Raw genomic sequence first — 17266 nt, 5'->3', positions numbered from 1 at the left:
TGGAAATGAATAAAAACAAGAAAGAAATTTAAGTAAGCAATATAAATTAACACTAACAATTGCATTATTTAAAATGTAGCAACAAAAACAAATTGAAAATGACTCGGCACAATAAATTAAAATTAGCCAGAACAGAATTAAAGTAAAATCAATTGCTTCACTAGCACAATATAACACTGATACTTATCTTAAAAGATCACTTAATACAAAAATTTTCACAATAAAGTTTTAAATATAAATTAAATAAATTCGCAAGATCACCAAATTTACAGCTGAGCACGAGAAGGGTTGCCAGATGAATGAAATTTGTGACGATGACGCTCCCTATGACTTTGACTCAGAAGATGAAGAAGAAATTCAAATCAATGACATTTAAATTGCTGATGACGATGCTGAAGTTTCGCAAAGTGCCGCAGAAGTATTACCTGATTATGCGGACTATGAGGATGATGAAGAAGAAGAAGTAGAAGAAAATAATGAATTACCTGCTAGTGCCGAAAAATTTGTTGCACGTGATGGTACTGAGTGGATGAAAGAACCAAATGTAAGTCGTCAGGTACCCAGACAAAATATTATAAGAGAACGTTGTTCGAGATTTATGGAGCGTCAAAAACTATTCTTTATATCGCGCCACAATGGGAGTAAACAGTTTCTGTTCGATATTGCGGTTATTAAGATTTGACGATAAAAACACTCGTGCAACACGCTTACTAACTGATAAAGCAGCACCGGTCAGTGAGTTGTGGACGATGATGAACAATAATCTTGCTGCACATTACAAGCCCAGCTCATGCTTGACGATTGATGAACAATTATTTTCTTACCGTGAACGCACACGGTTTACGCAGTACATACCGTCAAAACCTGCTAAATATGGTGTCAAGGTTTGGTGGATTTGCGATTCCACAAATGCATATCCACTGCATGGACAAATATATACTGGCCAAGCAGAAACTGGTAGGGAAACGAACCAAGGCGAACTAGTGGTGAAGGATTTGTCTGCCAAATACCAAGGAAGTGGCCGAAACATTACAATGGACAATTTGTTTACGACCTTGCCAGTTGCAGAACTGCTTCTCACCTGGAAACTCACGATCGTTGGAACTTTGCGCAAAAACAAATCATATATTCCTCAAGAAATGAAGCAGAGCAAAAACAGGACAATTGGTTCAACGACATTTGGCTTCAAAAATAATGTGACAATGTGCTCTTATGTTCCCAAAAAAAATAAAGCAGTAATTTTGCTTTCGACCATGCATAATGATGCTGAAATAGCTGACAGTGGGAAACCTAAAATAGTTGAATATTATAATCGAACCAAAGGTAGTGTTGATCGAATGGACCAAATGTTTGCGGAATATCCAACACAAAAACAAACAAAACGATGGCCACTAGCGATGTTCTTCAACATGTTGGACATTATAGCTCTTGCAGCCTACATTGTCTACGATTTGAATAACCCTATGTTTCCTTGGAGATCAAACAACAAGCGTAAGCAGATCCTGCGCAGCTTGGCTGAAGCATTGTGTATGCCCATTATTGAATCCAGAGCCATAAATCGTCAAGTGACGCGAAATTTTTTCGACTAAAATTGCTATTGAAGCATATTTCAAACGACCGGTGGAATCAATGGTGTCAACAGCAGCATCACCATCTGCCGCAGCGGGCACGCCAAAACCTGTGTCCGGATCTTGCTATTTATGTTACGCACAAGAGGAAAAACGCCGTAGAAAAACCAGAAAGCTGTGCGCCAAATGTAAGAAGCCAATGTGTCTTGAACATTCGGTCACATCAACAAATTGCTCTATTTGCCATGATTTTCCTTAGATATAAGATGCATTTTTATAATTTTTATAATAAAAGTCAATAATAAAACGTGTGAAATGAATATTTTTAATTTTTCAAATAAAAAAATAATATAAAAAAATTTTTTTTTTTTTGATTATTATGAGGATTTTTACTGTTGGGGTACAAACGTATCCCGGGTGTGTGTTTACGTACTTAATGTGTTTGGAAGGCTGTAGCTCCTGAACCAATGGTCCGATCTGGTTCAAATTTTGAATTTGAACTCAAAACTAAATAATCTTCCTAGATCCGAGGTATAGCGGTTCAAAAGTTACAACACTTCAAAGCTGAAAGTGGATACATTTGTACCCGGATGTGTGTTCTAGGGTTAAAAAAATATTTTGCGCGGCGTGCAGGTGCATTGAAGAAGTGAAGTTTAAGAAGTCTTAAAATTGAATTTTTAATCAATTTAACAGTGGATAACTTGGTGGATAGTGAGTGTAGTTTGCTTCTTAAATACAAAAAAGCAAGGAAACAAAGTTTTTTGCGTAAAAAAGTGGCTTATGACTGAAATTTTAAAGAAGAGGGCAATAGTAAAATCGTAAAACTTCTCTAAAACAATTCGATTTTATCCTCCAGATATATATTTATCACCTTTTCGGATGTCTCGTGAAACACAATTAATGATAATAATTAGTTATAAACAAAAATAAAGAGCGATTTCGCGTGCCTCATTTTTCCATCATAAATTTTGTTGATGCCGATTTTGTCACTTTTGCGCGCAAGAAATGTCAATATTTGAGTTGCTCGAACGTTTGACATTTGCAAAAGTTGCTAAATTTTTGCGTCGAATATGATGCTTTGCAATATTGCCGCAGTGATTAAGACTCGAACATCCTCTAATTTTGCAAGAAAGGTCCGTTAGGACCTTTTTCAGGACTAAAGGAATACCGGTGCAAATGTTCACATCTTTCTGTGCTGTGGGTAGGGCGTAATGTTCGGACATACAAAAATGGCGTTTTATTTTTATATATAAGATTTACATTTACTATACCGGACCGAGGCTAGGAAAAATATTCACCGAAATGGATCCATTTAAATCATAGCATACATCTTTATTAAAAACACATTTTCTATGAATTTGATTATATTTTAGATATTGCCCGATTAATGTGATATAAGTCAACCGGAAGTTCGAAAATATGTACATATGTATATATGGGGTATAAGGGTAGTATTGACCTGACTTACCCATTTTAGACAAAAAGATACATTATTAGCCGGAAACGTCGTTTTCTAAGTTTCAGTGTTATATATTACCGATATGTATTGATTAATTATGGCGCGATCCATTTTGAGACGAAAGTTGCATTATTTCAAGATCACTATAACTCGCATACAAACAGATCAACAGAATCAAGTTCTTGTATAAATGTATTATTGCTTCGGTGCAGAAAAAGTCTTGTTTTTTGTTTTGTTTTGCAAATTCAGTAACCTTTTTGTCCTTAATATTATTGCTAATTATTATATGTATTGGTTTTAAAGTAATTTATAGTACAATCAACTGTTAATACAAAACAGTAGCTTATAAATTTACATTAACATAATAACAAATTAATTTTCAATATAAAAGGCGTATTCAACATAGTCCCGTTGACATCCAACCTGCCTAGATACATGTCATTTCGTGTGTACTTTTGTTTTACCGATGAACATCATACAAACTTTTTGGTTGGGTACACAACGAAGTCATAGAACACAAAAATTAATACGGTATATCCCGGGCGCAATTCGTTTAAAGCTAACATATTCTAATTAGATAATTATTACAGCTATTAAAAGAAAATATATACACAATGATAAGGTAAAATTTTCACTTCACCGAAGAATCTCTGAAGTATAATATTTGTGGAAGTCAATGCAATATTGTATTTTATGGCTAAATTTACACTTCAACTGTTTACATATAGTATTTCTTTCGATTCTAAATATCGAGACATTGACGTAAGCATACCTTTGGATATTGAAAATCAAAAAACTATTCTTATGAATATATCGGGTTAGAGGTAGTCAGAATTTTCAAAAAATCAATTGCTTGCATTTACTATAAAATATAATATTTTAGAAATATTTTCTTGAATTTTTAATTAAATGCGACAATTAGCAAAGGGTTCTCGGTTGCTCCCGAAGAGCAGTTAACTGGCGGTTGCTTTTGCTCTATACTATTGTTTTTGAATTACTACCATTATAGCTCGGATATCACTATGTAGATTTCAATGCAATTTTTGCAGCTATTTAAGCTAGAGCATGATGAAACAATTTTATTATTTTGATTTTTTATAAACAATTTACTGCTGGTTTTTCGCGAAATCTGGAACTTTCTAGGACTGCCGCTTTGTTAATTTAAAAAAATATTCAATCAGGCTCTCTATTATCTATTAATAAAACATTTTTTTTGTCCCATTGGCTTTAGTTGAAAATTAATATTTTTTTTATATATCTCTGTCAAGTCGAAACCATATTTAATGATGCTATTATACCACTATGATGCTACTTTTATAAAATAAAAAAATGCTGGAAAAAAAAATTATTTTAAATTTTAATTGTTTTCATATACCTGGCTACCCCTAACTCCTTTTGAAAATGGTTAGGATTCCAGTGAAAACCATTACAGATTTTCTTATTAAGCATAATTTCAATCATATTCTCATATTTAATGGTGTTACTGATCTGATTGAATATATATAAGCAAAAATAATATTCGGAACAGTAATTATTATTTAATTTATTTGAGGGACAAACGTGTTAAACTTATTAAATTACAAGCTTCTAATATTTCGACACAAATAAGTTTTCAATATTCATATAAAAATAAAGAGTAGGATTACATAGAGTAGTTATGGCAGCTTTTATTTCAATAGAGGGAAAAATGTACAGAAATAGTTAAAATGAAGATTTTACGTAATCGTAATAATAGCAGCGTCTGCTATGCAGCGTTTTCCACTTAAAAATCATTTATTCAAAATACTTAAAAACTATCACATGAATTTACTTTATGCCCTATATGAACTTATTTTTTAGATCTATTTGGAAATTTTAAAAATAAAATGTAATAGTAAGAAATGCAAAACAGTGCGTAATATACAGACAATAAGATTCCGCTATAGAGAAATAAATGTTTGCATATGTGCTCATATATTATACATAATACATTTTGCTTATTATCGAGAACTCGGAGAACACTAATCAAAAACACTTTATGCGAAACACTGTTTTACCCCTTTTGAAAATTTCGAAAGTTAGAACTTGTTTATATATCATATTCGGCTATTTTATTTTCATAACAATATTTATTTCGTATATATACAAAAACGAAAGCCTACCATTTACACATTTTTCTAGTGTTTTTTGCCTACATTTGAAATGGTTTGGACATACATATTTTAACTCTAACATTAGAAAAATTATAATATATTAAAAAATATATATATACGTGTATATTGCGTACATTTTGCCTCCATATTCAACCGAAGTAAAATTTTGCAAAAACAAAAACTTAAAAAAAAACATTTCTTATTTTACCTAAACTAGTTTGCGTGATGTAATACCCACATATTGGTGTAATAGATTTACGAGCAAATAAAATAAAATTTTTCAATAGTATGGTTAAAAAGAAGATTCATTCCAACTACATATAAAAGCTTTATCAACTCAATTGACGTTATGATGTTTCATAGCTTGTTAAGAGTGCTGCATCCACTGGCTCCATACAGCTAGGGCAAGTTAGACTACGCATAAGCCAATCATCAATACAGTGAACATGATATATGTGCATGCACGGCAAATATCGCACTGCCTCATCTACACAAAAATCTATCATACAAATGACGCATTCGCGTATTTTTTTTGAACCATCGTAGGTGCCGATTGGGAGATGTTGGATTAATCCGATTCGCTTTGCAATTTTCACTTGTTCTTCCTCAGTTAAATTTGACGCTGGACGTCTAGTCGACAGAGACGGAAAGAAGACAGGCTGCAGCAGTTCCTGAAAGATAATTTAACATAAATATTTTTTCGCGTCGGGGATTTTTTTATTTTCTAGGTCAAAACATAAATTACGTTTATTATCAACTTTCAAATTTAATTTAATGTGTTTACAGTGAGACGAAGCGTATCAGCGAACAAAATACTTATATTCAGTCTGCTTTCAGATGTCAAACAAGTAGGTCTATTCAAATGTCATTTGAATTATTTTTTAATGCTTTTTTTCACCAGACAAACAAAAAATTAATCTTTCCACAAGTTTTAGTAAAAAAATATTTATAACAAAATTACGTATGTAATTTATTTCAAAACTTTTAACATTTGTCAAAAAAAAAAATAGTATGTATATTCCTTACATTCTTTATTCAAGCAGTGAGTTAACGCTAGGACTGTAGGAATCACCCTTTAGACGGTAGTATACATTTGATAATCAAACAAATATTAATATTCATAAAAAAATGCGTATGTAGTTTATTTAAAAAATTTTAACAAAAATGAATCCGCCACTAATAGAATTAATACACATATCTTACAAATCATTATAACCACTTCAACCAAATTTTTTAACACCACTTTTCTTCAATAGTATGAAAATGGGTGAAATCAGATTATAACTCTCCATAAAGCGGATGTGTGGAAAATTACAAAAAGTGCGAGAACTCACTGAATAAATACACCCAAACTAAAACATTTTGAGTGTGGAAACGTGGACTATAACCACAGCTACTGTTCTTAAAGCTAATTTGTTTTCTTTATACGCCCTATATATGAAATTTATCCCATTGATTAAGTTAATAAGGTTGATCTTAATATTAGCATTTTGGATTTGCTATATGTAGTAGTGAATCTACGACTTTAACATGCAAATTTGATCGTAATACATACATTCGGTTTATTCAAATTGAATTACTAGCATCGTAAAGGAGGAGTAGAGTAACTATCAGCTGATGTTATGTAAACAAAGGCACATCTGAGAGGTGCCACTGTAGAAACGTCAAGGGGAGTCCGGGGTTGAGTTTCAATTCATATCCATACTTTTAACCGGAAAATGGTTGCATTGTGTTATTTTCTTAAAATTTATGGAGAAGTTGTCCCAAAAGTATTGGTTATATATGAAACTTTAATATATTTTCAAAAGAAAATCGTTTTATTTTAATATATATTCTTAAAGATGAGAACAATAAGAGCAAATACATGAAAAATTAAGTTTTTTATTTAAGCCTCTTTTTAACTGTGGTAACTTAATAAATGTTCACCACAGAAAAATTTTACGAACAAATAAGCAACCATGCCGAACAGTGGGGCCAAGATTATGCGAATTTGCAGGCATATTTATATTTTTGCCATCGTAACGGAGGTTTTTGCAAGACAATTTGTTTGAGTTTATTTCAAGGTACAATCCTTTACGATGGTTTATTTAGTTATTTGAATCTGGAAGAAGTGTTTGCAAATTTCCCTTGGGACGATAAATAACAGACCGGCTGGGATTTTATTCCAATAAAAGTACGAAATAACTAATCATGGCCTCGTTAATATTGCTGCGTAATGGGTCAGGTGCTGTTCCTTTTTTATGATTTAAGAGATGAAAAAGCGATACGCGATGCTGTGAAGTACTCAAATGTAGTCAACTTAGTTGGTCGTGAATTCGAGACAAAATTTTAAATTCAATGACGTGCCCGTGGAAGGTGCACGTCGCATTGCTAAGTAAGCTAAAATTAAACTTTATTTCAAAAGATTTACCATGTATTTTTAAATTTTTTTTATAGAATCAGTAAAGAAGCTGGTGTAGATCGTTTGATTATTTGTCTGCTTTAAACGCTAGTCCCAAACCAATGAGCTTTGTATTTGAGGGTGGAAGCAACTTTTTGAAGAGCAAATACTACGGTGAATGTGCTGTTTGGATGTTGCACAAGCTATTGTCAATTGCACTAAGGATCCCGATACTGCTGGTCAGGTTTATCAAGTTGTTGAGTAGCTTTTGAGCAAAATTGAATTTACATACTTTCTAATAAACGTTACCAGTTGAGCGAATTAATTGACTGGTTCCATCGCGTTATGTGCAAAGATGAAAAATGGTGGGGATACCGTCGTTAAGACATGCGTTGCGATCCTACCTTGCTACCTATTTATTGAAAGCCAAGTTCACTGAGCTTATCTGTCCTGGACAACTTATTGGTGAGGTACATATGGAACGTATCGATCGCGAATGTATTACCGATATCGTTTGGGTGTACAATTGACCTCCATGGAAGAGCATGGAAATTGCGACCATATCGTGCTGCGCAATAATATGATGCCGAATTGGGAGAGTGGGAGGAACCAGCTCCATCAAAACCGATAGAACATCAGGAAGAACTACGTATGTTTGCATAAAACTACTATAATGGCAAAAACGCTAACAACAACAGCCAAGCAAATAATAAACAACACTCATCAAAGGAAAGTTGGTGGCGTTGGTGGCCAATCAGCGATTTGAAAAGAAACATTTGCATCTACGCGAATTACAATTCGTCTTTACATTTATGAATTATGGTCGATTATGAACGATGTGGAAATTGATAATTAAACTTTAAAAAACAATTAAATGTAATTTGGTTAATAATGAACCGCTATTAAAAATTAAGGAATTTGAGTTGTATTTTTATTTGGACCAAACAAGTTATTTTCGATTAGGATAATTTCAAATGATATATATTTTGAACAATCGATGTATATGTATAAACATCAAACTATTTCGTGCATAAAAATCTTATATTCACGTAGGTGTTAGTACTTTTTTAAATATGAAAGTATATAACTTATCGCAATATTCATACATGCAGCAAAATTCAGTATTGCTATTGAGCATGGCAAAATAGTGTTGCGTAAGCTAATTTAAACTACTTTTTACTACTATATAGATATTGCAAATTCAAAAAATAATTTCTTTAAAAATCCTTTTTATTTAAAAACTTAGCTTAGAACTAAAAAATAATATGGTAAATCTGTTAGGATGGTCAAACACTCCATTTGGGAACGAGTAGGATTCCTGATCGCCGGCGTATAGCTAAAATCTGACATATAAAACGTGTATGTAGTTTGTGATTACAAAAATGTATACTTAAAATGAAGGAAACATGACTCTTATAATTATCTCTTGATTTATCTTACAATAAAAAATTGTGTTTTACTGTTCAGACGAATTATTATGATATGTAATACCAATTTTTTCCACAATAATTATCTCTTTTGGTCCACTCACTATCAAAAATAATATCCAATTTGTCCATGAATAAGTTAACTAAAACGATTAAAAATATATAGCATATTTATTTATATCAAAAGATATAATTAAATCGTATGATAACAGCATTAAACTTCATTCTATAAGCAAAATTTAAAATAGTATATCTAAATGTATAAATATAGTACTGTAAATTTATAATTTAACATTAAAGCATTTTTGCTTTAAGCAACCAGTTTTAACCTCTCGCCATCCTTATTCACCAGAGGTGGCCATGATGTTTTTATTGTGAACATACACTTGGGGGGTAGGTTAAGGACTGTGAATGGCTCTTTTACTATGGAGAATGGGCACTGGGCCGGGTCGATTTGTGGGGAGGCAAAAAAATCCATTGCTCTATGAAAATCATATTCTAGGGATTAAAATAAGATACTTTGCCGAAGGAACCATACCTCTGAAACGAATTTTGATGTCCCCCAATTTGGGTCGAACCTTTGGGTAGGGACAAATTTTGAAAAATCCCACTTTGACCCATTTAGAGTGCTCCAATCGAGTCCAAATGTATGACCGACCCCCACTTACTTAAGACGGCCGATTCACCCATGCCAGTGGCACACCCCCTGGAACTCCCCTGGGGGGTTCCCCATACAATCATTTAAAAAAATCACCATTTTGGTGATTTACATGAAAAAATCAGCTAAATTGCTTTGCTAAATTCTTTTTTCTTTAGTTTTATTTATTTATTTATAATAATATCTATTTTTTCTCTTAAGAAATTTATTTAGTCAGAACATAGTATGTAAATGAAAAAATTAATTTAAGTGAGTTAAGTAAGAAACTAAAAAAAATTATTGCTAGAAGTCTTTTTTACTTTCAAGTCTGGGCAATTTCGCACGGCTCTCTAATGTCGTCGCCATAACAGCCTCTACATTTTCCGGTATAACCCGTTTGGAAACTCTAGTTAGCAACATGTCGTTCCGTTCCTTGTATGTGTGATGGAATTTTTGGATCATTAAACGGTGGATCATCTTGATTTAAATATTCTTTCAATGTATCGTACGGAATGCTTCGCGTGAATGGTGGTTCAAATACGATATTTATATCATTCAAAATGATCAATTCACGTATAACTTGTGCAATTAAAGTTTATATCTGGTTTTATAAACTCTAAGTTCATTGGCTTCAACATCGGTTCGATAGCGTAGAATTTTCTTGATGGCACAGTCGCGCTTTTCTTTCCTATCACCAAACAACATTGATAACTTGATATTTTCCGAATGCGCATAATATGAATTATCTTTAATTACTTGACTGACAATTTTGCGTAAACGAGGTTCTAGAAATCGTGACCAACCAATGAACTTGAAAAATAATGCACTGCCGTACACGACAGAGCTGTAATACTTGATATTGAAGTACATTGGCACATAACATTTAATTATAAATTCAACCAGAATTCTTAAATTTGCGTCTGGATTTTCCGTTGTCACATATAATCACACACAATTTTCCCTGGTTTGATGTTAGCCAGATCCACCGGAACCACGCCGCTAGAAATTGCATGGGCCATGTCGTATAAAGTGGAAAATTCTTTTTTGCATATTTTGCAAATTTTCTGGAAGCCGTCCACCACCTAAAAATATATAATAATAAAATAATTAAAAATGGTTGACAATTATAATAAATGAGTGATAGCAATAACTTACCGGAAGAGTTTCACAAGTTTCGATTTGACGGCTCAGTTTTCCGGTTGCCGATCTTGGTCCAGTGCTGGTTGATTTATCCAAAGCTTCAAACAAATGCCGAAACGGAAGTTCGTTGAAGTGTAGAAGGCAAACAAACCAATGCAATGGTCTTTTTAACAGCAATTCGAATCGTCGTATAATTCCACCGTGTGGGCCAGTGTTTGTTGGCTCACCGTCAGTGCATATTCCAATTAAGGTATCCAGTGATATATTTTTATCGTTGAAAAAACCATTTAATTTGGTTGTTTTGTATTCAGCGGTTTCATGTTCCAGTCTTACGTAACCAATCAATTCAGAATTGGGTTCTCTCAAAATAACAAGATGAGGTTCTTTTAACATCCTAGTATGATACTTCTCATCAATTTTATCTATCGTTAAAGTATCATCTTTTCTGCCATCGAATGAAAACGCTAACAAATTGGTATCATCTAACCGTTTGCGAAGCACTTCTTGTCTGCATTTCTCTTTTTCTCTGCGAACTTTCGATTTATCCATGATGAGAGGTTTCCCATGTTTATGTTTAATTTTAAAATCTTGCAAAAGAGCGGTTCCCAATGCTGATGCTACTCTGTCAGGCACACCAAATCTGTCACATATCAAGGCAAAGTTAAAAAAATCGTATCTCTCTGTGTATTGTGAACTTGTGATTCTATCCATATCTTCTTGAACCGGTGGCGGTGCGTATGTTGAATCATCGGGATCTTGGTATGTTGGCATTGATGACATAGACGTTGCTCCTTGCTCTTCAGTTTCCATCATAAATGCAATCATTGTTAGTCTTCTCTGATTATGTTGATCGTGCATGAACTCTTTGAGGCGTTCGGGGACCCAGCCGGATGCACATGGAGCTGCCTTCAAATCGCATTTAGATGTTCCAATGTAAAAAATTGTTTCCAGATATTTTACATACTCTGTAAATTGTTGGGTGTTGTTTCTTCTCTTGATTTGCTCTTGATACTTGTCAAGCAATTTATTCAATTTATTACATACACTTTTTTTCAGCATTATTTCCATACCAAGTTTTTCCCAAATTCCAATCAATTTATCTTGTACTTGAATAGTGAATGATTTATGGGAAAACTTTTTTTGTTCTGTTTTAGCATGTTCGCTTAAGTAAAAATAATATCCCAAGATATCCAGATGGCTTGGTAAATTAAGATCAGTCAAATTAGTACACACCAAAAACAGTAACATCATGCTTGGGTATATGACTCATTGAGTTTTCGATAGTTGTTGATGTAGTTGCTTCATCTTGCGGTGTAGAGGATGGTGGATACATTGTAAACTTTTTGAGGTAATAAGAATGAAATGGTAATTGTAAAGTAAGACGCGTAGGGTTTCGGTTGTTAAATAGAACTCAGCTCTGGTTGCCCAGAGCTCCTTTATTTATAGCATTCCTTATCCTAATATATGTATGCACCACATGCTGAGTGCATACACACATCTTAACATTAATCTACTGTACATACCGACAGTATGTACACATATCTTAAGCATAAGTGTTTTCAAGGGCAAACACAATTGTCTATTGTTAGTTTAAGATCTAATTGTCTATTGTTAGTTTAAGAACATTTGCGATCTTCAGGGCAAACATAATTGTTTCTTGTCTATTGTTAGTTTAAGATCATCACTTAAATTAATTTTTTTCATATACAGTCGAACTTCCATAACTCGAACTTCTTTAACTCGAATTTTCTCTAACTCGAACTAAATGGGTTGGCAGTAGCATTAAGAGAGTAATTAACATATAAATTTCCTTCCGTAACTCGAACTTCCATAACTCGAACGGAAATACATAATTATGACTTCTATAACTCGAAGTAATGTGCTTTTCTCTCATTCTACAACTCGCAGTATTGTACTTTCTCTCTTTCGCTCTACATTTTTCTTTTATTTGCTTATTTTTTTGAACCGTCGTTTTATTCGGGGAATTCCCTCCTTGTTCATCAAATGCTTATTTTTGTTTTCGTATGTATCAGTTCAGTGCAAGAATGATAGAGTACAAGATTGCGCAGATGAGAGACAAAACATTTTTCGTTCTGCGCATCTACGTCACACGGCTCATAAATTTCGTGAAATAGCTTGAGTAGCAAGTAAATATTGCTTGTTAACAAGAATGTTAGAGTAGTAGAGTTTATAGCTGCCAAATTTTTTACTGCGCCGTGTGACGTAAGCAATTGTATGTTTAGTATAACGGACCTGCGCAATGCGTAATCTCTTTTCTATCATTCTTGAGTTCAGTGCATAAATGTCAGTCGTACTTGATGATACAGGGAAATAAGATCGTATTTATTAATTATTATGGCAACTAAACGTGTTTTGAAATCTTTGTCGATTGAAGAAAAGTATAAACTATTGAAAGAAGTAGAAGGTGGCTTAAAGAAAAAGAAAGCAGCTGAAAAATTTAGTATCCCAGCCAGTACGGTGTCAACGATTTTTAAGAATAAAGAATCAATTATTACGTCGTTTGAATCTGGGGTTCGTCTGGGTAGTAAAAGGATTAAAACCCCAGTACTTCAAAACATCGATAAAGCAACCCTCGATTGGTTCAAAGCAGCTAGACATCAAAACATGCCTATATCTGGAGGAATATTAAAGGAGAAGGCAAAGGAGTTTGCAAAGCGCTTCGGCGATGATCATTTTATGGCAAGCACAGGTTGGCTTGATAAATGGAAGCAGAGGTAGGGAGCAAAACGTTCAATTGGCGAAAATTTCAATTTTTATTTTAGGTATGCTGTGGGATATAAAAGAGCGTGTGGGGAAAGCAATGACGTTAGTGAAGTGAACTGCGAAAAGTGGAAAAAAGATGTTTTGCCGAATTTATTAAAAAAGTACTGTGGACGGGATGTTTTTAATGCGAATGAATCAGGGTTGTTTTTTAAATGTTTGCCAGATGAAACATTGACGTTTAAAAACCAAAAATGCTACGGAGGCAAGAATAGCAAGCAACAGGTTACGTTGATGTTAGCAGCAAATATGGATGGATCGGAAAAATTTAAAATTCTATTGATTGGAAAAAGTGCCAAACCGCGGTGCTTTCGTGGTATTAAGTGGTTACCCGTACACTATAAAGCAAACTCCAAGGCCTGGATGACTGTCCAAATTTTTGAAGAATGGGTTCTAAATTTGGATAAGCGCTTTCAAAGTACTGGCCGAAAAATTTTATTGTTTATTGATAATTGCCCAGCACATCCAAAAGACGTACAAAGCAAACTGAAAACCATTGAACTGGCATATTTTCCACCGAATATGACCTCTAAATTACAGCCGCTGGATCAGGGAGTAATTCAAAACTTGAAAGTTTCTTATCGTACCAAAATAGTAAAAGAAGCACTAAAGCGTATAGAGGCAAACGAAAAACAAGATATTACACTTATGGATTGCATCAATCATGTAACAAAAGCTTGGGATATTGACGTCAAAAATCAAACCATAGCGAATTGCTTCAAAAAAGCTGGATTTGGTCAATATTCTGAATGGGAAGAGGAAGAAGACATACCTCTGAGTTTTTTTAAGTACTACTGATGAATATCAAAATGTAATTGAAGCTGATTACGAAGCATGGTTAAAAGCAAACAAAATAACTTGCAGTGCTACTCTTCAGGATTATATTGCATTAGAGAATGACCTTTGCACAACTGGCTTTCCTACAGATGCTGATATTGTTGAGAATTACTGCCCTGAATTAGATGATCCAATATTAAGCGGAACGGAGAGTGACGGCGAGGGATCGGTAGAAGAAACTATTCACCAGCCTTCCAGAAATGGTGTAGAAAATGCTTTCCGAACATTGAGTTCATATTTGCAAACAAATGACACTACAACTGATGAGCACTATACGGCTTTAAACAAATTAGAGTAATTTTTTACTGAAAATACCAAAAAAAAAAAAAGAAAATTTTCAGTCACTAATTTCTGAATATTTCACTTCACTGTAACTTATTACAGTTTTCTGTAATGTGTGTTTTAAACAAAAAATACGTATTCATCATTTAATATACTCTAAAGTAGCAATTGAGTTTTTTTAACAAAAAATTTTTTTCTATAACTCGTAGTCTCCGTAAGTCGAAGTTTTTTTTGGGATAATAGTGATTCGAGTTATGGAAGTTCGACTGTATTATGTTCTGACTAAATAAATTTCTTAAGAGAAAAAATAGATATTATTATAAATAAATAAATAAAAATAAAGAAAGAACATAGCAATTTAGCTGATTTTTTCATGTAAGTAAATTACCAAAAATTGTGATTTTTTGAAATGATTGTATGGGGAACCCCCCAGGGGAGTTCCAGGGGGTGTGCCACTGGTATGGGTGGATCGGCCATCCAAAGTTAGTGGGGGTCGGTCATACATTTGGACTCAATTGGAGCACTCTAAATGGGTCAAAGTGGGATTTTTCAAAATTTGCCCCTACCCAAAGGTTCGACCCAAATTGGGGGACATCAAAATTCGTTTTAGAGGTATGGTTCCTTCGGCAAAGTATCTTATTTTGATCCCTAGAATATGATTTTCATAGAGCAATGGGCGATTTTTAAATCGACCCGCCCTAATGGACACTTTCCCTACTCCCTTGTACCATGATCACTAGGCATCATTTTTAAATATAAAGTGCTGCCAAAACCAATAAACTATTCGGATACACTCGGACTTAATTATTTTATTTCTTTTCATCCGTTTGCAAAATATATGTATACGTATATGGTAAAAATAATTATAAGTTTTCTCTTTCGTTAATTTGTAAAAAAGTATAATTTATCAAAAACTTAAACTTAATGATATGAAGCACTATTTGTGCCCTTTTTAATATGAAATAAGTGTATAGGCACAACTTCATGAAGAGTTAGTTTGTAAACATTTAACAATACACGGTTTGTCCGGAATGTAATAGGACTGATTTTCTTCTGCCGCGACTGTACTTTGGAGCGCGCACCGACTGGATTCGGTAGAGGGCGTTCCTAGCTAACGAACGAGCGGCTGCTCAGTTGTCTCTGAGCACCTGGAGAGTCAGGACAGAACATTTTAGCGCGACGTAGTGCAAGCCGGAAATACAGCGTTCGTTGGAGCAGAGGTACACGATTAAATTCCGTGTGAAACTCGGTAAATCTGCGGCAGAGACGTTTGATATGATCAAGCAGGCTTACCCAGATGTGGCTTTAGCAAGAAGTGATGCGTTTCGGTGGCACCAGGCCTTTTTGGAGAACCGGAAAGAGGTCGCTGATTAAGACCGTGAAAAAAGGGAAGAATGAGCAAATCCAAAGTGAAAACGATGCTCATTGTCTTTTTTGACATCAAAGGCATTGTCCACCATGAATTTTTTCCTCCTGGACAAACCGTCAACGTGGAAGTCCACAAGGGACTCACAATCGGGTCCGACAAGGATCGCAGCCGATTGAAAATTGCACCACGACAACGTCTCGACTCACACCGTCTTTCTTGTGAACAGCTATCTAACCAAGGCCAGCATCCCAACGCTTCCGCAACCGCCCTAGAGCCCATATGTGGCCACCCGGACTTTTTTGTTTCCTTGCCTGAAAGCATTTTGAAACGACTGAGGGGATTCAAGCAGCATGAATCTCGGCTTTCAAAGCTATTCCGGAGAATGCCTTTCGTGACACCTTCAATGCTTGGAAATCGCGCTGGCAGCGTTACATCGACGCTGAAGGAGCCTATTTTGAAAGTTTTTAAAGAATTGTAACGATATTTGGTTTCAAATCAAGGATGAAAAAATTTAACTTCCTTACTAACACGAAAAATAATGAATACAGTGGTCTACCAGTTCTTTTGATTATAGAAATACGTCACTTACCGAATAAATTGGAGCCGGAACATTTCGATCAGATGTAAAATCGTGTGTGTTGCTACTTTCGCTTCCACGTAAAAGTGAAATGTCATCGGTGCTGTTTATTTGTAAGCAATTGCCCATTTTATCGTATTAAGTATCACTTTCTTACTGCCTATTTAAAATTGAAAACATTATGTAAAAAATTCTTGTAGTTACAATGCATAACGGTATTAATATTAGCGTAATTACCACCTTTGGAGCGCTACCAATTAAACAAAATTACGAAATTTAAAAGTATACGGAAATAACTCAAGTTTTACGCTGAATTATTTCTCTTATAAGCAATGTAAGAAATTCTCACTTCAAGCCTGATTAATTCAAATACATACTTATGTATATTCAAATATGATAATATAAGTATAAAATAGTTTGCAATATAAACAGATTGATTATAGTATTTATTAGAAAAATACGATAAATCAAGTATATTTATTCTTATAATAAAAGCATTATTTGTATGCAAAACGTAAACCCAACTTCAAAATGACGAAGAAGAACCATAAAATAATTCCCCCTTATTAAGGTTTAAGGGGCTATACCAGTGTGACACTTAAAAAAAATACATTTTTTATTTGCTATTACAGATGCGACCTTGCTGATTTCACAGGATATTTTTGGAAATATAAACT

General features: G+C 33.9%; 2 protein-coding genes across 21 annotated transcripts in view; one reads left to right on the top strand and one right to left on the bottom strand.

The window, feature by feature from the left end:
• Positions 1–4669: 4669 nt before the first annotated feature.
• LOC126765927 (RING finger protein 11) overlaps positions 4670–17266 on the bottom strand; it is a 65130-nt gene continuing 52533 nt past the window's right edge. For 18 of the 20 annotated variants that reach the window (XM_050483640.1, XM_050483642.1, XM_050483648.1 and 15 more), the window contains 3 exons: positions 16602–16749; positions 9071–9109; positions 4670–5830 (listed from right to left, as the gene is read on the bottom strand). In XM_050483640.1, coding sequence (XP_050339597.1) covers positions 5507–5830; positions 9071–9109; positions 16602–16718 — 480 coding nt within the window. In that variant the 5' untranslated portion in view covers positions 16719–16749 and the 3' untranslated portion in view covers positions 4670–5506. Of the gene's footprint in view, positions 5831–9070; positions 9110–10692; positions 12083–16601; positions 16750–17266 lie in introns of those variants that run through there. The other 2 variants (XM_050483658.1, XM_050483638.1) reach the window with 2 other exon arrangements.
• Positions 12720–14819, top strand: LOC126765933 (tigger transposable element-derived protein 4-like). The gene is made up of 2 exons (XM_050483665.1): positions 12720–13478; positions 13527–14819. Exons 1-2 carry the CDS (start codon positions 13099–13101, stop codon positions 14320–14322), a joined length of 1176 nt encoding a protein of 391 aa, XP_050339622.1. The 5' UTR covers positions 12720–13098; the 3' UTR covers positions 14323–14819.

The sequence above is a fragment of the Bactrocera neohumeralis genome, unplaced genomic scaffold (assembly GCF_024586455.1).
Source record: "Bactrocera neohumeralis isolate Rockhampton unplaced genomic scaffold, APGP_CSIRO_Bneo_wtdbg2-racon-allhic-juicebox.fasta_v2 cluster11, whole genome shotgun sequence".
NCBI classification, from domain to species: domain Eukaryota; kingdom Metazoa; phylum Arthropoda; class Insecta; order Diptera; family Tephritidae; genus Bactrocera; species Bactrocera neohumeralis.
Note: the sequence above shows the minus strand (reverse complement) of the source record. Positions and strands in the feature narration are given on the sequence as shown.

Bases quoted from the DNA above. Each gene is read 5' to 3' on its own strand.
- LOC126765933 (XM_050483665.1), top strand. From the start codon at position 13,099: ATGGCAACTAAACGTGTTTTGAAATCTTTGTCGATTGAAGAAAAGTAT. The intron at 13,479-13,526 runs GTAGGGAGCAAA...TTTTTATTTTAG, and splicing joins CTTGATAAATGGAAGCAGAG to GTATGCTGTGGGATATAAAA.